At 38.8% G+C, this 21,783-nt stretch overlaps 1 protein-coding gene across 1 annotated transcript in view; it reads right to left on the bottom strand.

The window, feature by feature from the left end:
- The window catches only part of LOC127415985 (nesprin-2-like), a 119,787-nt gene that overhangs the window by 3,905 nt on the left and 94,099 nt on the right, over positions 1–21,783 (bottom strand). The window contains 14 exon segments of the mRNA XM_051655070.1: positions 2,036–2,164; positions 2,289–2,489; positions 2,840–3,042; positions 6,007–6,121; positions 6,307–6,404; positions 8,563–8,797; positions 9,150–9,344; positions 9,453–9,590; positions 11,422–11,604; positions 12,970–13,120; positions 13,363–13,550; positions 15,478–15,640; positions 18,722–18,888; positions 21,017–21,178. Coding sequence (XP_051511030.1) covers positions 2,036–2,164; positions 2,289–2,489; positions 2,840–3,042; positions 6,007–6,121; positions 6,307–6,404; positions 8,563–8,797; positions 9,150–9,344; positions 9,453–9,590; positions 11,422–11,604; positions 12,970–13,120; positions 13,363–13,550; positions 15,478–15,640; positions 18,722–18,888; positions 21,017–21,178 — 2,328 coding nt within the window.

The raw sequence follows: 21,783 nt of genomic DNA, 5'->3' as shown, positions 1-21,783 counted from the left end.
TTTGAAAGCTGTTGCTGTAAACTCTCATTGTGAGGTCCAAAAAGTGGTCAATGCAACTAAAGCTGGCCATTATTAGGCTGAAAAAAACAAAACTAAAATCCATCAGAGAGAAAGCACTACCTTAGGAGCGACCAACTCAACAATTTGGTACATTCTTAAAAAGAAGGAACACACTGGAGAGCTCAGCAACACCTAAAGGCCTGGATGACCATGGAAGACAACTGTGGAGGGGGATCACAAAATTCATTCCTTGGTGGAGAAAAATCACTTCACAACATCAAGCCATGTCAAGAACACTCTCCAGGAGGTAGGCATATCACTGTCAAAGTCTACAATAAAGAAAGGACTTCATGAAAGTAAATACAGAGGGTTTACCACAAGTTGCAAACCACTGGTGAGCCTCAACAATAGGAAGGATAGATTAGACTGCCAGAAAGCATATAAGCAAATCTGCCAAGTTCTAAAACACTTTTATTTGGACAGATGAAACTAAGATGAACCTTTATCAGAATCATGGAAAGAGAAGAGTCTTGAGACGGGAAGGAACGGCTCATGATCAAAGCATACCACATCACCTATGAAACTTTGTGGAGGTAGTGTTATGGCACGGGCATGTTTAGCTGCTAATGGAAACAGGTCACTAGTGTTTGTTAATGATATGACTGCTGACAGAAGCAGCAGGATGAATTCTGAAGTGTTTAGGGCTATACTATCTGCTCAGATTCAGCCAAGGATGGTGCCTCACAGTACTGATGAAAAGTGACTTTTCCAGGCAAAGAAGTGGAATATTCTTCAGTGGCTGAGTCAGTCACATGATCTCAATCCAATTGAACATGTACTGCACTTGCTGAAGGTAAAACTTAAAGGAATGTTCCAGGTTCAATACAAGTTAAGCTCAATCGAAAGCAATTGTGGCATAATGTTAATAACCACAAAAATGTATTTTGACTTGCCCCTCATTTTCTTTAAAACAAAAATATGGGTTACAGTGAGGCACTTACAATGTAAGTGAATGGGGGCCAATTTTTTTACGTTAAAATACTCACTGTATCAAAAGTATAGCCACAAACAAAAGATATGCGTGTAAAAATTATTTATAAACATTTTCTGTGTAAAGTTACAGCCAGTTTTAACTTCGTTACCATGTAATGTTAAACCTTAAAACCCTAAAATTACGATTTAAACAACTTTACAGTTTAAATAATACATAGTTGAGTTTTTTACTGAATTAATGTGTGCTTTTATAAAATCATAAGCTTCACATTTCTGTTTAAACCCTCCAAACATTGGCCACATTCACTTTCATTGTAATTACCTCACTGTAACCTCGATTTTTGCTTTTTTTTTTTTTTAAAGAAAAGAAGGGACAAGTCAAAATAAATGTTTGTGGTAATCAACATTATGCCACAAATGCTGTCGACAGAGCTTAATTTGTATTGAACCCGGAACATTCCTTTAAGGCAGAAAGACCCACAAACAAGCAGCAACTTAAGACAGCTGCAGTAAAGGTCTGGCAAATCATCACTAGGGAGGGAACCCAGAATTTGGTAATGTCCATGAGTTCCAGATTTCAGACGGTCATTCAGTGGAAAGGAATTTCAACCAGGTATTAAGAATAATCAGTTTATTTATACATATATTCTATTCATATAATCAACAACTTTAAATCGTTCATTTTATATTTTTCCATTTTTATGTCCTTCGCAATGCTTCATGAGATTGTTGTTTACTCCCTCATGATAGATTCTAAGTATACAGTCTTGTACTTTCATCTTTTTCAAATACTTTTTTGCCTTAAATAAACCTTTGTAATGTTGTGATTCACCTTGGTAATGGTTGGTTTGGTTCATGGCTTAAAATGCTTTAATAAAGGTTTTTAAGAAATCCTTCTGGAAAAAATTTAATGGGAAAAATTCTTCAGAATTAATGCTTTAATTTATATTAGAGTACGTGACTTTTTTTATGGTAAACTATGATCGAATGGCGAAAACTCAATTAATGAGTTTAAGGCTCCAAATAAGAAAAAATAGCTCACCTTCAATGTGTTCCTGTGTTCCTGCAGCATGGATAGCTGCACAGAAGGGTCGTGCATGTTCACCATGTAGCGTCTGCTCTCTGCATGGGCCAGCCATAGCAGTAGAGAGTGCACCATCTCATGGAACTCCTAAATAAGGGTGAACGCCAAAGATCAGTAGTGAAAAATAAACAGAACAGTTTCATTTCAAACCCATTATACCTTTAGTCTCCTTCCATCCATGCTTTGTATAAATATGTTACAGTTCTCTCACCTGACAACGTTCTAGGGTATTGCGTAAACTCCCCTCCCATCCCTCTAGGCCTGCACAAGCTTCTGTCCATCGCCGATTCATGCTGCGCAGATCCTCCTGAAGCTCCTGAGCTCCAAGACCAGCCTCCTCCTGCAACTCTCGCCCACCCAAGTTCAGAGAAAGCATCAAGGTCTTATAGCGAGCAAATGCCTTCTGCGTTTCCTGTGTAATGTGCAGAAACAGAAGAGTCTGAAACTTGAACTTAAACTCGAGTCTTTCGAGTATGAATGCAAACTGGTCACAAAAATATTTTTCTTTACATGTCTCTGCATATATAATCTACTGTTATCTACTATTAATTAAGCAATAAAGTACAAGAGGTTTAAGCACCCTATTTTTGTAAGAAGATATAATACCTGGCATTATAGAATGTTGCTATGCAACAACAATAACAATCCACTATGGGTGGTGGGGAGTGATAGTGAACAGGTGTTTTAATCTAATCATATAAATTTACTGATGATGTGAATGGATGCTGATACTTAGAAGACCAATACTGTTGTTAAGCTCACTTTAAGCTGTTTGACTCTAGCTTCTAAGATCTCGACACTGGCAGATATCTCAGGTTTCTGTAGTCGATCTAACTCAGGGGTGACACACTCCAGCCAGGAAGTGATGTTGTTCAGGTCAGATGTCAGCTGCTGAGGGTCTCTAGTGCTGCACTGTTCTTTGCTCACAGCTTGTGCTTGTAGCAGCTCCCAGCGCTCTATCACTCCTGTTGAGAACATAGTAAAAATACATCATTTAGTTCAAGTTAATATGATAATCCATATAGATATTTATCATCTACCTATCTAACCATCCATCTACCTAAACATCTTCCCAACTAACAAACCATTTATCTACCTAACCATCCATCTACCCAACTATCTAACCATCCATCTATTTACCCATATACCTATCTACCCATCTTACTAACCATCCATCTACCCACTCATCTGTTTACCAATCTACCTATGTAACTTATCATTTATCTACCCAACTATTCATCTACCCATCCGTTTATAAATCCATCTAACCATCCTTAGATCTTAGATGGATGGTTAGTTACATAATGTAGGTAGATGGGTAGACAGATGGGTGGGTGGGTAGATAGATTGTTAGATAGATCCTACCTAATAATCCATCTACCCACCCATCTATCTAACCATCTAACTAACCATCCATCTACCCATATATCTACCCATCTACCTAACCATCTACTGCCCACAGCCAAAGACCCATCTACCTACCATCAAACGAATCTTTCATCTACCTAAACATCTACCCATTTACAGTAACTAACCGTCCATCTACCTAAACATTTATCCATTTACAGTAACTAACCATCCATCTTCCTAAACATCTATCCAACTAACAAAACTTTTATCTACCTTACCATACATCTTCCCACCCATGTGTCTACCCAGCTACCCATGTACTGTAACAAATCATCCATCTACCTAACTATCCATCTACTCACCCACCCATCTATCTAGCCATTTAACTAACCACCCATCTATCCACCCATTTGTTTACCCATCAAGTTTACATCAATGTAAATAACCATCCATTTGCCTAACCATCCATCTACCCACCCATCTATATACCCATCTAACTAACCACCCATCTACCATATATCTACCCATCTACCCACCCATCCACCCACTCATCTACCTACCATCTAACTAACCATTCATCTACCAAACATCTATCTACCCATTTATCCATTTAACTAACTGTCCATCTACCTAAACATCTACCCAGCTAACAAACCATTCATCTACTTTACCATCCATATACCCAGCTAACTAACCATCCATCTATCCACCAGTTTGTCTACACATCTAGTTATGTAACTAATCATCCAATTGCCAAAATATCCATCTACCCATCCATCTACAGTATCTACTCATCTAACTAAACATCCAACTACCCTTCTACCTAACCACTCTACCTAACCATCCATCTACCCATCAATCTGTCCACCCATCTACCTACTGTATGTAACTAACCATCCATCTACATATCAATCCATCTATCCAACCATCTATCTACCCATCTATTTAACCATCCATCTACCCACATATCTGTCCATCTCCCTAACCACCCACCCATCTACCTACCATCTAACTGCCCATTCATCTACCTAACCATCTATCTACCCATCTATCCATTTAACTAACCAACCATCTACCCATCTATCCATTTAACTAACCAACCAACTACCAATCCATCTACCTAACGATCCATATACCCATCTACTTAACCATATGCCCATCTAACTATCCATCTACCCAACTAACCATCCGTCTACCTAAGCATCTACCCATCTAACTACATACCCTGGAGTTGTTTTTAGGGGCATTTTTCACCATTATGAGGGAATTGTTAAGGCATATTTTTTCTAGCCATACAAAATATGACAATATGATGTCATTGTGTTACATCAAATACATCAAATTAATATATTCCTTAAAAAACATGTTCAACCTGAATAATCAGCGGTTACCTATAAATTTAAATGAACATCAAACAATTTCATGTGATACATCTAGAATAAAAATAAATATATCTGATGTTACAAATGAGAAATAGAAATCATAAGTGTTTTTTTTTTTTTTGCCCCCACATTTTTGTCACCTTCAGAGGCATTTGCCCTGAGCCCTTGTTAATTTCTGACCCTGGTTCAGATCAAACGCGCTCTTGCACTAAAAAAAGCTAGATGCAGCACAATGAATAAGGCATAACGCAGGTGTCTTGAGACGTGTTTTTAACAGTTGAAGTTCTTTTACGGCATCTAAAAACACCGCAAAACAATTGAAACGAGGACAAAGGAAGCTTTATGAGGAGGCTTGAGCAAGGATGCGCAGGTGGATTAATGTGGAAATCTTGTGTGTCGATCGCACCTGACGCATGCATAAATTCTCCTCCCCCTTCACATCTGACACAGTAGTTCCAATTCATTTTTCACCACTGTTTTAACAAACTGTAATTGTCACATACTTTGACAGTGCATCTTGAATTATTAGGATTTATTCTTAATATATCAATCAATGAAATTTGAACAACATAACGGTGAGTGCTCCAAGGTAGGCTAATGTAGCTGCGCAAAGGCGACGCTCTGAAATGACACTTGAATGAGCGGGTCATTTCATTTTACAAATACATTTCACTTGGATTCCTCCGTCTTCGTATCCTAAGAGGGAGCTGACAGGATGCGAAGAAAAGGATGTAAGGAAAGGGACAGTTTTAGAAATGAGAAGCCATAAACGAGAGTCGCTACACTGTTTCTTTGCCGGTTCTGCGCTATATGTGACTGATATTAATGTGTCTCTTTTTTTTGTTTGATCAACAAACAAAACCATCATACCATCTACATAACCTATCTACCTAAACTAGCCATACATCAATCTAACAAACTATCTTCCCATCTACCTAACTATCCATTAACCTATCCATCAAGTTATCCATCTATCCATCTCTATCTATTTATCCATCGACTGCATCCATCCATCCATCCATCCATCCACAAACCCACCTACCCACCCACCCATCCATCCATCCATCTATCCAGACAGGCCTGTACATGCCATCTGCGACGTGGTGTCTACCCCCTATTTGTTATGTGTCTTGTTGTATGACCAGACTTTAAGTTCTCAGGGCTCTGTCCTTCTGTGCACTGATAAAGTGTTTGCACCTGTCTGTTTGTCTGCAGTCGTGAGGCCAGTGATGCCTTGTTCCTCATCATCCAGGATCATAGAAACTCTCTTCACACTCTTAATACTGCCACTGCACTCTGACATCAGCTGGACCTGCAGTGTACACATGCACAACACAAGCTCTGTCAAAATTACGGGCATGTTAACATGTTTGGAAGTCCACATGTTTATGCTTGTAGTCATAATTAAGAAAAAAAACAATATGCAAATTTTGACCTTTTATGAATGTTTCTCATATTTGCAATATGAGAAGGAATGGCATAAAGGCATGTACTTACATAACCCTGCTTATAGGGAGTGCTGGTATGTGCAGGTGAGGATGTTTCCAGGTGAAGGGATTTCCTTTCAGACATGTTTTGAAAGTGCCAGTTCTGTCCTGTGAATATGTGAGGAAGAGAGAGATAGAGAGATTAAACTAGATAATCAGCATACAAACTTACAGAACCCTAACAATGCACCCTAGTCCCTGCTTTATTTGGGTTGTGACAGCAGAGTTGCACACTATGAGAGGAAAAGATTTAGCTTTTAAAAGGGTCATTATTTTACATTATATTTTTCCATGAGGTCCAAATATATTGTTAGTTAGTCTTATTTAAGTTTCTCATGACCATCCTCTGAGCGGTCTGCTGCAATTTTATTATATGCCCCTATCACATTTTAAATACACATAACCTCACCAAGACTGGGCGGTCCTAAGTTTTTAAACACCCAATCGTGTCACTTGCATGCTAACATGCGTGTCATGTGTTAATGTATTTATCTGTGCACAACTTTGTGATGCCACAAAGTTGTGGAAGAACAGACCAATAATTTTTTTGTAGCTCAATTTCCATAAAAAGCCTTTTTATACCAGGGAGTTTTGCACTCTGATTTCAAAATACATCAAGTTCCAATTATTTTGTCACAAAATTACAAGAAAGATTTGATTCTCAATGATATAACAATAAATAATAAAATAAATAAAACAAAAACATTATTACAATATGCCATGCTAGTATGTTATGCAAGTGCACTTTTCTAGTAATAAGCAAGGCTTCAAGAGTGCACAGTTTAAATAAATGAATGTTATTATCTCATGCATGAGCATGAAAGCTGCGGAGGTGGATGAGCAGGTGCATGGGGTTGTGTTAAGGGGACGCAACTATCCAATGTGCTCTGCACTTCCTGAGATCTGGACATGCCTGCCTCTAATCACAGAGCTGCCCCACAGGGCCAAGGCTTTCCTGATAAGAGCACATAGCAGAGCAGGGTGAGGGAGGATGCTTGATTCCTTTGATTTAAGAGTTAGTGAGAGCCCTGGAGTCAAATGAAAAAATACCAGGCCTTTAATGATCCAGCAAGCCCGGTCTATTCATAAACATACCCACAGTGATGTGGGAACAAGACAGGATGTGTGGAGAGAGAGAATAATGTGGAAAGTGAATGAGGAGGTGAGGGAGAGTGGGACTGGACAGATGTGAATGCACCAAAATAAGATGATACGCAGACAACAGTCGTGCCCATGTGCATGTGTAAAGGGACATGTACAGAATGAAGGCCTACCCAAATGCTTTTTTTTCACCTTAGATGAATATTCTGGGCTTTCTTTGACATCTAAATATGGTGGGAGAGAAGTAGAATGAGTACGCTAGCAGTTTGACACACCTAGTCTCAAGTAGCTAGCCTTTGACTATCAACTATAAGTCTGGTCCACTTTACAGCTTATTCTGGTTTAGAACTGCCAACTTAGACAGGAAAAGGCCACCTGACTGATATTTAAAGCCACCACCCACAGTTTGTGTTTTTATGAGATGTTTAGGAACAGGTAAATTTGAAATCTGACATAAATCTAGTTAACTAATGAATTTTATCCTAAAGAAATTAATTGTAGTTTTGAAACACGCGTATGAAATCATGAGCACTCAAATGAGATGAAGCCTCCAGACGTGTCAGTAACCACATAAAAGCTGTCTAAATCTACATGGAGTGGGTCCCCTCATGGGGGCTGCCATGTTAGGATCACATGACCAGCCGAATACTACTTGCTAAATCTCAGTAACTCACTGTTATTGGACAAACTTTCAGTCATGGATTAAATTAATCATGACTGACTGTGAATAGTGATTTTATGCAATGGCATCGGTAACTGAAAACTATTTGAATGAAGCTGCATCCATGCCCTTAGGTGTCAGTGTAAGTCCAAGATGATATAAACAAAACTTTAACTCAAACAAAACTCTTGAATATCTTTCAAAGATCCAACACCATGATCCTCTTAAACTATCCAGGCAAATCCAGTGATTAGTTCTTTCTCAAAGGTGCTAATTACTGCAGACCGTGAGCTTGTAAGCATAAATTTGTTTCCTGGCGGGCTAATAAAAATCTATGCACCCAGATTCTAAATGTGGCATGAAGCCAGCCAACTAAGTGGGAGCTCACATTTGTGACTATGACCACCCAAGCCAGCCAGTGGAAGCAAGCTAGAGAACCAGTAGGGGTGCTGTCTGCAATGTGGTACAGGGCTTGAGTAATCAAGATGGCTTTTCCATAATTACCTGACAAGGCAGAGAAGAAGGCAGCATCTTCATCCTCACCATGTGAAGAAGAGCCGCCCACATCCCCAGTGTGGTCCCACTCCAGAGGGATGGAGTCCACGCTGACAGGAGTTTCACGGCCTGAGTGCTCCTGAGGCGGGGACAGCAGGCACATGGAGGGCTGGGTGGACGTGGGGCTGCCCAGCGTCTCTCTGTACCTCTCATCGTCAAAGAGCTCCGGCTGCTCCTGCAACACCTGTTACAGAGAGACAGTGAAAGAAAACATTATCATTCATACAATTAAAACATGCTTTTCTTTTCTAATTTGAAACTAAAATAAATAAAATAAAATTCAGCTTGAGTCTCTAATGACAGTGTTGTCCAATATTTATCTCAAAATTTTATTGGTTAGAGGTTTATCAGTTTTCTAGTATTATGGGTGTATTATCAAGTACTATTGCGGGTGCTGCTGACCATCAAAACATACAAATGAGAAAGGCCCTGTCCTAAATGTTTACCAAAACCCTTGCAGGCCTTATACAAGTCCACACTTTGGTGATGTAATGTCAAATAGAAAAACATTGTGTATAGAAGTGAGCTTATAGTACCGGGCGGAGGCAGGTGAGGCGCTGGTGGAATCGGGCCACTCTGCCGAACACTTCCTGACAGTACGTGTGCAGTTCCTCCAGCTCATCTTCAATCACAACAGCATCTAGAGGAGAGCTTCTCTGTATCAGACCCTCCCCAAACACTATCAAAGCATCAATCTTGTTTGTGTTCAGAGTGATCTCCTTCTTAAAACTCTGGAGGGGACAGAAAGAGGCTAAGATTAAGATTATGAACTAATATTAAATTTGAACTAGTTGAAACTCTCTGTAAAACTGTATGACTTAAAGATCTTGTTATATAACCTTCAGCTGTTTCATTTTGTCTTGGAGGTCGCTCTCAGTAAAGTGCTCCACGTTGGTCAGCTGAAGATCAATCTCAGTCAGCCAGACCAGGAGACTCTCGCGGGTCCCCTCAAACTCTTCTCTCTGACACGTGAAATGCTAAATGTGTAAAAAAGAGGGAGAATGAGTGAAGAGAAGGCACAAAGGAAAGTAAAAGGAGAGGTTTCTAAAAATCATTATGTAAGATCAGTACCTCAGATTTAAATTGGATAGGCTATGCTAAACTCTGTCACATGCAAACATAAATGCTTTGGTGCAAATAAAATGATGCAGTTAAGTTCTTATATACAGTTGTGCTCAAAAGATTGCACACCCTGGCAGAAATTGTGAAATTTTGGCATTGATATTGAAAATATGAAAAACCCTGTCTTTTATTTAAAGATAGTGATCATATGAAGCCATTTATTATCACATAGTTGTTTGGCTCATTTTTTAAATCATAATAATAACAGAAATCACCCAAATGGCCCTGATCAAAAGTTTACATACCCTTGAATGTTTGGCCTTGTTACAGACACACAAGGTGACACACACAGGTTTAAATGGCAATTAAAGTTTAATTTCCCACACCTGTGGCTTTTTAAATTGCAATTAGTGTCTGTGTATAAATAGTCAGTGAGTTTGTTAGCTCTCACGTGGATGCACTGAGCAGGCTAGATACTGAGCCATGGGGAGCAGAAAAGAACTGTCAAAAGACCTGTGTAACAAGGTAATGGAACTTTATAAAGATGGAAAAGGATATAAAAAGATATCCAAAGCCTTGAAAATGCCAGTCAGTACTGTTCAATCACTTATTAAGAAGTGGAAAATTCAGGGATCTCTTGATACCAAGCCAAGGTAAGGAAGATCAAGAAAAATTTCAGCCACAACTGCCAGAAGAATTGTTCGGGATACAAAGAAAAACCCACAGGTAACCTCAGGAGAAATACAGACTGCTCTGGAAAAAGACGGTGTGGTTGTTTCAAGGAGCACAATACAACGATTCTTGAACAAAAATGAGCTGCATGGTCGAGTTGCCAGAAAGAAGCCTTTCCTGCGCCAATGCCACAAAAAAGCCCGGTTACAATATGCCTGACAACACCTTGACTCCGCACAGCTTCTGGCACACTGTAATTTGGAGTGACGAGACCAAAATAGAGCTTTATGGTCACAACCATAAGCGCTATGTTTGGAGAGGGGTCAACAAGGCCTATTATGAAAAGAATACCATCTCCACTGTGAAGCATGGTGGTGGCTCACTGATGTTTTGGGGGGGGGTGAGCTCTAAAGGCATGGTAAATCTTGTTTTCACAAAATTGTGAAAATTGATGGCAAGATGAATGCAGCATGTTATCAGAAAATACTGGCAGACAATTTGCATCCTTCTGCACGAAAGCTGCGCATGGGACGCACTTGGACTTTCCAGCATGACAATGACCCTTAGCACAAGGCCAAGTTGACCCTCCAGTGGTTACAGCAGAAAAAGGTGAAGGTTCTGGAGTGGCCATCACAGTCTCCTGACCTTAATATCATCGAGCCACTCAAATGTGCAGTTCATGCAAGACAACCAAAGACTTTGCATGACCTGGAGGCATTTTGCCAAGACGAATGGGCAGCTATACCACCTGCAAGAATTTGGGGCCTCATAGACAACTATTACAAAAGACTGCACGCTGTCATTGATGCTAAAGGGGGCAATACACAGTATTAAAAACTGAGGGTATGCAGACTTTTGAACAGGGGTCATTTCATTTTTTATTTTTTGCCATGCTTTGTTTTATGATTGTGCCATTCTGTTATAACCTACAGTTGAATATGAAACCCATAAGAAATAAAAGAAATGTGTTTTGCCTGCTCACTCATGTTTTCTTTAAAAATGGTACATATATTACCAATTCTCCAAGGGTATGCAAACTTTTGAGCACAACTGTAGTTGTATCAGTGTCATTACCCTGAGTCTGCGCAGTATGGCAGCCACTCTCTTCTGGAGCGCATCCCAGCGCTGGTTACCTTGGTGCACCATGGCCCTGAGTCTACTGGCGCTATCTGTGCGATTCTCTCGGGCCAGTCGCCTGTACTGTTTATTAATGATCTCAAGCTGGGTCAGACTCTCATGTACCTGCCTTTGGAACACCTAAAACAACAAACAGACCATAACAATTTATTTGAGAATCATTGCTACTGTATATTCCATTGTAAATTGGCAAAACAAGATTTCAATTATATTAATAAATTCCTACTTGTAAACCTCTTCAGCTCTCAAGCTCTAGACAAACAGAGAAAATGTGTGTTTTCCCTTAAAACAAATCTCACAAACTGAACTTGAATGACTAAAACATTCAGAAAATGAAAAAACTGCTCACATGAAATACATGACTGTTTGAGGAATTTGATATCCCCTAATAAGTGATTATGTTGCTAAAACAGTAGGACACTGATTCTTGATATTTGGGACAAACTAAACTATATTTGAATCTCCAAAAAGTACATAAAGGCAGAATAAAAGTAATCCATACAACTCCAGTGGTTAAATCCATATCTTCTGAAGCAATATAATAGGTGTGGGGGAGAAACAGATCAATATTTAAGTGCTTTTCCTATAAATCTCCACCTTGGACCAGCCCTGAACAGGTGGTGATATGCATGTAGAATGTGATTCACCATAAAACAAAATAAAAAGAATGTAAAAGTAAATGTGGAGATTTATAGTAAAAAAAAAAAAGGACTTGCATATTGATGTGTTTCTCACTCACATCTATCATATCACTTCTGAAGACATGGATTTACTTGAGTCATTAGCATTACTTTTATACTGCCTTTATATGCTTTATGGAGCTTCAAAGTTCTGGCCACCATTCACTTGCATATAATGGACCTAAAGAGCTGAGATATTCTTCTAAAAATCTTAATTGTGTTCTGCAAAAGAAAGGAAGGCATATACATATGGGATGGCCAGAGGGTGAGTAATGAGAGAATTTTCATTTTTGGGTGAAAAAAACTAAAATATTAATATGTGTCTTACATATATATAGACCATGTGTATCTAAACTTTAATATGTACTGACAACAGGAAAATGTTTGTTTAAAAAATATACATCTTTTATAGACTTACTTTTTGTTAACACTGTCAGATATTTATGAAATCATACAAAAATAAGGCAATATCAAATTCAGCCATTATCCTGAGAGTCCAATTTCCACATTTCACCTGCTATGACATCATCAAGGTCACACCAGCTCTGGTGAGTTTTTATTTTTTATTTTTATTTTTTATTGATGTTTTATAGTTTTATGTAACTGTTTTTAGAATATTTTATGTGTCATAACCATGATTTGTTAATTCAGTGATCCAAATTGTAAAGAAATTGTTTGATGTTTTAAATAATTTCCCTTTCCCATTAAAAGTAGGTCCTCCTAGTAGCAAGCAACACCAGAAAAACAAAATAGCTACTTCATTTGTGATACATGTGTGACTTGCAAAATACTGTTGTTTTGTCACCTCATATTTCTTGAGCTCCTCTTTGGCCTCAATGTACAGGACGTCTGATGAATTGGGTTCAGCAGTAGTGCGCTCAGCTACATTCAGCCAGTCCTCAAATGAAGAGTAATCCTCCTGAAAATTACACCACAGCCTCCACGTCTCCTCAATCCTGCAAGGAGAGATTAGTGTTTAAAAGCAAACAGACAAGCAAGTTAAGTACATTTTAATACATTTAACACAGCACTATTTCCTGTCATTTCCAGCTCTAATACTGCCATCTACACTTTGTCAGACCATCTGAATCTGTATTCAGTGTGAACAGGATGCTAATTCATTGAGACTTCATCAAGTAAACATCAGTGAGTAGTCCTGCTGTGATTGATTTGGACCCATCTAGATAAACAGCCATACCGGAGCCTCCTCTCCAGGGACACGGAGCAGATTTTTCTCCAGCGCTGGTCCAAGCTGTGTGTGGTCTGCTGGATGGAGTGGTTCTCTCCATCGTTGCTGCAGGCATCTTCATCACGGAGAAGAACATCACAAAGGGTGAGCACGGACGCCACCCTTTCAGTGTGCTGCTCAATATCACGCTGCAGGTCCTAACATAAACACACATACAGTACATTATCAAATAGTTTTATAACCTGAATGTAATGGAAAATAGTCTCATTTCAAATAATTTGTAACTTAGCCAAAACCATTATCAGCTGATTATGAAAACATGGATACTTCTGAAACAGTTTCACATAGGTGAAATATCTAAACTTGGATAACAAGCAGACTGGCATTTCAACAGATTGAACCAGGATATTGCACAATACATACGATGGGCTATGACCACTAGTGTAGATTCTTCTGTTTCACTTTTTTCTAATTCAATTTTTTTTTCCTACACTATGAATTATATTATTAGCATTACAATTTGAGTGAAAAATTCAGATCAATTCATTTTCAATTAATTTCTTAGTATATAGCATGTCCACCTTTAGTTTTTATGAGAGCTTGCACTCATGCTGGCATGGACTTCACAAGTTTGTGTAAAACCTAATGATCCATGTCATCTCAGCATGATTTGAGAATGTTCAAAAGAGCATCTTGTGTGCTGCAATGGAAGCAAGGATTTCTAACCTTTAAAAACTTAATTTCCATGTTTAAATTAAAGGGATAGTTCACGTGACTCCAGCCAGGTCTCCTAAGCAACCAAATTGGCCCGGTTGCTAGGGAGGGTCACATGGGGTAACCTCCTCATGGTCGCTATAATATGTGGTTCTCGCTCTCGGTGGGGCACGTGGTGAGTTGTGCATGGATGCCTCGGAGAGTAGCGTGAAGCTTCCACACGCGCTACATCTCCGCGGTAACGCACAGATTGATGGTCTCAGACACGGAGGCAACTGAGATTCGTCCTCCGCCACCCAGATTGAGGCGAGTCACTACGCAACCACGAGGACTTAAGAGCGTATTGGGAATTGGGCATTCCAAATTGCGGAGAAAAATAAGGGATAGTTCACCATCCCAGATGTGTATGGCTTTATTTCTTCTGCAGAACAAAATTAAGATTTTTTAGAGGAATATCTCAGATCTGTTTGTCCATTCAATGCAAGCGAATGGTGGCCAGAAATCTGAGTCTCCAAAAATCACATGAAGGCAGACTCCAGTGGGTAATCCATATCTTCTGATTCGATAGATAGGTGTGGGTGGGAAACAGTTCAATATTTAAAGCTGAAGTGTGTAATTCCTGCCTCACTAGCGCCACCAAATGGAACTGCAAAAATAAAAATGTTTTCAAACCAGTTTTCTGAATACAACCCCCATCTGATGTTGGTCAAACAAAGAGATAGTCCTACCCCAACTCACAACATTGGTTGAGTAACGTTGTTGGGGCATGTCTAAGCGGGTAGCTCAAAACAATTTTTAAAGCGACACAGAAAGACAATGTTTATAGTTTATGAGTAAATTAACCAATGTATGGCTTACTTTTAGTTGTCTTTGCATATTAAGCTGAGATAAGAGAAGGTATTTTAATACAGAAAAAGTTACATACTTCAGCTTTAAGCCTTTATTATTTAAATCTCCACCTTTGACCAGACCCGACCAGTAGGTGGGGATCGCCAAAAAAGAAAAGAGAATGTGAAAGTGGAAATTTATAGTAAAACAATTACTTGACTATTGATCTGTTTCTCACTCTCACCTATCATATCGCTTCTGAAGACACGGATTAAACCAATGGAGTCGTATGGATTACTTTTATGCTGACTTTACAGTATGTGCTTTTTGGGAATTCAAAGTTCTTGCCAACATTCACTTGCACTGAATGAACCTACAGAGCTGAGATATTCTTCTAAAAATCTTAATTTGTGTTTAGCAGAAGAAAGTAAGTCATACACATCTGGGATGGCATGAGGGTGAGTAAATGATGAGAGAATTTTCATTTTTGGGTGAATTATCCCTTTAAATCCCAGATTTTCGATGTGGACTCATTTGAATTCCACTCTACAGTATATATTTTGAATCTTATGATATGCTGACCTGCTGTTCTGCCAGTCTCTTCTGGATCTCATCTCTATGGCAGACACTGTAGTGAATGGGTTTAGCTAGTTCTGCCTCTATGCGGCTGAGCCAAGAACGAAGGTTATTCATGTTCTTATCCAGTTGCTGCACTGTCACAAGGGTCTCTGTCAGCTTTTTTACCCTGATAGGACAGAGAGAGAGAGTCATTTTGAGTCCTGACTACACTTGAAAATCTTGAAAAAACATGAAAACAGCTACACTCATATTACCATAAATCAGAGTTCCACATTATAACATTGTGAGCCATTTTTAAGAAACCTTGTGTACAAGCCTCTTTTGTAGACATTATTTATTTATAAATCATTCAAATACGTTTTCTGTTTTTCTTTGCTATTTGAGATTGTGTAGTTTGGGAGGAACCCAAAGAAATCCCTGTCAAAGTTCACCAAACTACACTTGTTAAAGCTCAATAAAAGGTCTGATAACCTCAGGTCAGAAGGCACCTGCTATTGCTTGGCCACATGAAGCTACTCATTGCTAGAGGTCGACCGATAGTGGGTTTTGCCGATACCGATAACTAAGGTGGGAGAACAGGCCGATAGATGATTAATTGGCCAATCGTTTTTAAAATTTAGAATATGAATGAAAACTTTCCACTCAATGTAAAATAGTGCTGAGCTTTTGTAAGTATTACTTTCCATGGCGATACTTTAATACATTTCTCTCACACTGGTACCTTCTTCAAAGCCTTTGCCCTCTGAAATTAATGAAAATATTAATTAAATTGTTGCAGGACAAATGTGTTTGTAGCTTAGCAGTAACATAAAACACTGCTTTATAAAGCCAAATAGAGACTGTATGCTTCACTACAGAATATATTTCTTATATTATTTTCATATCAAATCTATGAATGAAGTACAAGAAAAGGAGAGAGAAAAAGGGATAGAAATAAAATCAACTATAGTCTCGTCTTTTTAAAGGTAATTTTAGAATGGCATTGTCTATAATACATGTGCCCTCACATGAACACATTGCATTACATAACAATGTGCCCTCTCATGAATATCAAATGTATATTTCAGACGTATATATTTTACAATGGTCTTACGTTTTTTTTTTTTTACGTACACTTTACGTACATAACTACGTAATAAAATTAGGAAACTTGGCCAGAAATTCATTTTGTCAGAATGGAGAAACTTTTGGGAAACTTTATAGTAAAAAACAAAAACAAACTGAAAACTATAAATCTATTCCTGTGCGCGTGCATTCACTCAATGTAATTTCCTAGCGCTTGGTCTTCTGAAGCAAGAGAACGGACGAGCAAAAGGAAAAACTCAGACAGCATAAGTTTGGCATTAGTGATTGATTTACTGCTGCTGATAATTAACTTATAAATTCACTTTGAAACAAAACTTCTTCAATTGTACGCCCCTAAACACCAAAAAAAAAAAAAAAAAAAAAAAGATCTGCACAAATTCATAACTGACTTTTTTTTTTATTATTCAAAACAGCGCATTAAGAGAAAAGGTAAGCAGCTTCCAAATAGCTAATGTTAGTGTCCTCTCCACCTTGTTGGCAATGCCATACTCCAGTGCAGCGATTAGTTATAAACAAATTAATAATCAAACCATCTTTGGTTGTCTTAAATGACTGATATATTGTACCATGACAATAAAAATATTGTCTATGTATTGTATACATAGTCTATATCTTGGCTTTTCTCTGTCGATGTTTTTAATACTGCTTTTGAAGCAACTGTCTCTATAAATAGCCTAGTCACGTTGCACAACAAACTCCACCATGCAGAGTCAGTGATTGTTTTTTATTTAACCTCTAGAGGGCGCAGTTATGCTGTTGAACCAATCAGTTCAGAATGTGGAACCCTCCAGCGCCAGCCACGGAGAAATGAAACCAAAAATAACTATCGGAAACTATTGGAGTTGATTTTTCCAATACCCGATAGTTAAAAAACCACAACTATCGGGCCAGATTAATCGGTAAATCCGATATATCAGTTGACCTCTACTCATTGCGTTGTTTCACTGAGCACTGACTGCATGGTCTCTCAAACCGCCTGAGCAACCATACCTGCAGATGGCCGACTGTAATTATAGTGTGCCTGGGTACATAATGTCCCCCTGGCCCCATTGTGCCCCTGTTCATTAGAGCTAATGTGAGGTGACAGACCACTGCCCTCCACCACCACCCCCTCCACCATACTGGATATATAGAGAGGGGCTAGGACTGGCTACAGAAGCCTGAACAAGCCATATGGCAAAGCAGAAGCTAACGACACTAGTAAGGGCTACGTTAATTCCCCCCATTCCAGTATTAGCACCATCTGGCTGCTTAAGAGCACGTCACACCAAAGGACTGACAAATTACATGAGAGTCCAGTGACGTCACAGAAAAGAACGAAAAAAATAAAATAAAAAAATAAAGAATACTTTTTAGCTTATAATTGGCCTGCTCAGTGCCATTACATGATTAATATACTTAAATGGACAAATTTCCAACAGATTGAATGATTACTAGAGCATTTTCCAGCTGTGGGTACCTTAACTATCAAAGGCACTGTCCAAGAAAAACAACATGTATCAAATGCTAATGCTACATGGGACACACAGGCTGAAGACTCACCTTTTTCAACGGTACTAAGGTTAAAATAAATAAATAAATAAATGGGAAGAAAATCTAAAATTAAATAAATAAAATTGATTTATTAAATAAAAAGGGGAGAGAGAAATAAATAAGATAGGGGAGAGAGGGGTAAAAATGGTTATCGCTTTTCTCATGGGCATCTCTTAGTTACAGGCAGCTGTACATGATGGGCCCTTTCTCAATATCTGGTCACATGACATTAATTTTTGTATAGGAAGCATTTTTTTTTCACAGCAGGACTTTCTGATTTGTATGCTTGCCATCTGTTGATCTCAACCATCTCGTATGTGAAGCTAAAGCACTTTTTGCAAGTCGCTCTTGATAAAAGCATCTGTTAATGTCTCCAATGTAAAGGCAGCCTAATCACAGACTTTATCATCAATAAATGGATCTGACTGAAGAATGAATTAATCTTGAATGGAAACCAGAAATGATGCAGGATAAAGCTTTCAAACAAATGAAGAGCTTTCATGACTCTATACAAACAAATATACAAATGATCAGCCGTTAATCAGGAGGAAATCTTTTCAATACAGGCCAGAGAGGCTCATTTATCAGTGATAATCCTGCACATGTTCTGTCCTTGTTTTTTGCTCACCTGGATTCAATGTGGTCGAACAGGTGCTGCCAGCGATCGTTGACATCACGTAAGGCCCCGTTGATCTCTGCCTCTTTCGTTTTGTCGCTGGCTAATAGGAGCTGCTCTCCCAGCTGCTTGAGGTGGCTCTTGTTCACGCTGAAGAGGTTAATCTCCTCCATGCAGTCCTGAAGAGAGAGAGAGAGGCACAATAAGCAGCAGTATATCCTGGTAGGGCCTCTCACGTGCTTTACTCACTAACACATCCAGCTCAAACAAAACCAACTAACAGCACTTTGTCTCTGGATGGATCTGACAGCTGTCCAAACCATGTCCTTTCTCTCAGCATGGCCCCTCTTTAATAACAGAGCACTTTTTTCAGGACAAAAATCTCCTCCATTTGTATTAGGTTGGAACAATTGTTCACACTGACCCCTCAGCCGCCCCTAATGCTTCTCATTTTCCCTTTCTCTAGCCTTTAATAGTTTCTCCGCTGTTTTAGAGGGTTCACCTGTTTTGCTTTGTTTGGTCAGTCTCACTTTGATCAGCAGGTCTCTAGTTTTTGCCGCAGTAACAATGTTGTTGAGAGACAATGGGCACCCTTATGCTGTCTGATCATTAGTGACGTGGCCTGAAACTCTCTGAAACCTCAGTGGTAAACTATGTGCTAATGACTGCAGAGTGTTTGACGTTGCACTGATTGAGAGTGAGAGAGAAAATGCATATACGAGGCCATTGTTGAGTAAGAACAAAGAGGTAAACAAATGAACACGCAGTTATGCGGTTCAGCTCTCTGTCCTCAATTCTACAGTACATACAGTAAGAAAGATTAGAGCTAATCCTTATTAATGCTTTTTGAGGAAGAATTCCTATGGATTAGTTGAAACTGACCTGCAATATGTCTGGGAGAATGGATACTAATGTTATCAATGAAATCACCTTTTTAAAATATGTAAACATTTGAGGAAAAAAAGGCCAGATTTCACTGCATCTAAAAATTGCATTGCATTAAAGCACACAGGATGCTTCTGGGAACTTTCTGAGATCATGCTGAGATAACATGGATCATCAGGTTTTGCACAAACTTGTAGAGTCCATGCCAGCTTGAATGCATGCTGTCATCCAAGCAAAAAGTGGACAACTATGATAAATATTATGCGATTGGATAAAATGTAGCCTCAGTAAAATGTAAAATCTGTGGGGCCTCCCTTGGGAACGCTTAAGCATGCTGCTCATTTGAGACTGCTTTAATCTTTCATAGATACTCATAATACAATATACCATATAATACCATATTACTGACCTTCTTAAGCTTCTTACAAATGTACAAGAATAAACTCACTGACAAAGGCACAGATAAGCTGACCAATAGGATGTCTTTGTCTGAAACCTACCTTAAGTCTTAACTAGCCATTATGCCCCCCCCCAACAAAAAAAATCCGCGTACAGGACACTTGATGCAAATTTCGTCATCAGCAGAGTATGCGGGCACTGAACGCGCACAGCCCGATTTTTCTAACTGGTCGTCTTTGAACACGCAGAATGCGAATGAGCCTGGAATTAGTTGGTACCTAAGGTGGCAACACTCACATTTAAGCCGTTGCTGTCACAAAGAAGAGCTAGAAGAAGATGCAATCGCCGGTAAATAACAGTAGATGTGCACGTCAAGAGCCTGTGTATGAGGAGGTCAGGAGATACCTGCATTTGTATAACTGTCTGAAGGAATATAAAGACATCTTTACCGGTCTGGTGTCCTATTGCAGTCGTAGCACGCATGCAGCAACCTCCTGCGTATGCGCGCACAGTCAGATGGAGTACACTTTGAAAGGCTCACATTGGACTGTACGCATATGCGAAGCGTTCACGTCAAAATCGAAGTATACTTTGGATCTTTAAGTTGTTTAAATCGTTTACCAGGATTAGAGGGTTTTTATAGAGTTATGTTGTCATGGCAACGCAGTTGTAAAATTGGATATAGCTTTACATAGAAAAAGCTAGTAAGCAATTTTATCACACTAAAATCATTCTAACATGCATACTGATTAAGTCTTGTGGCTATATTTTTGAAACAGTGAGTATTTTAAAGTTTACTGATTGGCCCCATTCACTTCCATAGTAAGTGCCTCACTGTAACCAAGATTTTTGCTTTTCTTAAAAAAAGGAAGGACAAGTCTAAATTAATTTGTGTGGTAATCAACATTATGCCACAAATGCTGTCGATTCAGCTTAACTTATATTGAACCCAGAATATTCCTTTAACACAACAATGACATCCTGGTCTGTTTAAGGGTAAAAATCTAACCAGTGACACTGTACCTTTTTAAGTTTCTCCACCATTTTCTCAATACTAAGGCTTTCGGCTCGGTGTGCCACCTTTTTCTCCATCTGTGTCAGCCAATCACAAAGCTCCTTGTTCTTATTATTGAAAATGATCCAGGCGTTCAGGCGATCAGCTATCTCCTGTTTGCGAAGTGACACCTACATCCCAGAGAAAGAGGAGAGGGTTAAAATGCAACTCAGTATGATAAAAGCAGACTAATAATAGATATGTAACAAAACACTTCAAGTTCTAATGTTTGAAAGGCTCTAAATGTTTTGTCTCTTGATATTAAAGGTGAAGTGTATCCTTTTTTTCTCATGCTAAACTACTTTCTCCAATTACTATGCAGTGGCAGCCACGGAGAGTGTTCAGAAAACCTGTACGAAAACAGTCAGCATTTTTGCAATTCCATTTGATGCCACTAGTAGAGCAGAAATGACACACTTCACCTTAAAAGAGTAATAAAAAAACTTCTGTTAGCACTTTGTCGTCAAGTTAATTAACACTATTTGTTGATTTATCAACACTGAAAAAAGGATTTTAAATGCATCGGAAAAAGAGAGCTTCTTTTTTCTTTGACTAGTTTTTGAGGCAATACATCCACTTGAGAGCTACAGAAAGTACAGAAGAACTTGCACTCTTTGAAGTTTGAAAAGTGCTCTTGAACTTACAGGATGGTTTGCAGCCCTAATTCAAATACGAGTAAAGACTTCAAAATAACTCAATCCAAAGGTGTTAGGTTACAACTATTCAATTTTATTCT

Source organism: Myxocyprinus asiaticus, chromosome 25 (assembly GCF_019703515.2).
Source record: "Myxocyprinus asiaticus isolate MX2 ecotype Aquarium Trade chromosome 25, UBuf_Myxa_2, whole genome shotgun sequence".
Taxonomy (NCBI): domain Eukaryota; kingdom Metazoa; phylum Chordata; class Actinopteri; order Cypriniformes; family Catostomidae; genus Myxocyprinus; species Myxocyprinus asiaticus.
Note: the sequence above shows the minus strand (reverse complement) of the source record. Positions and strands in the feature narration are given on the sequence as shown.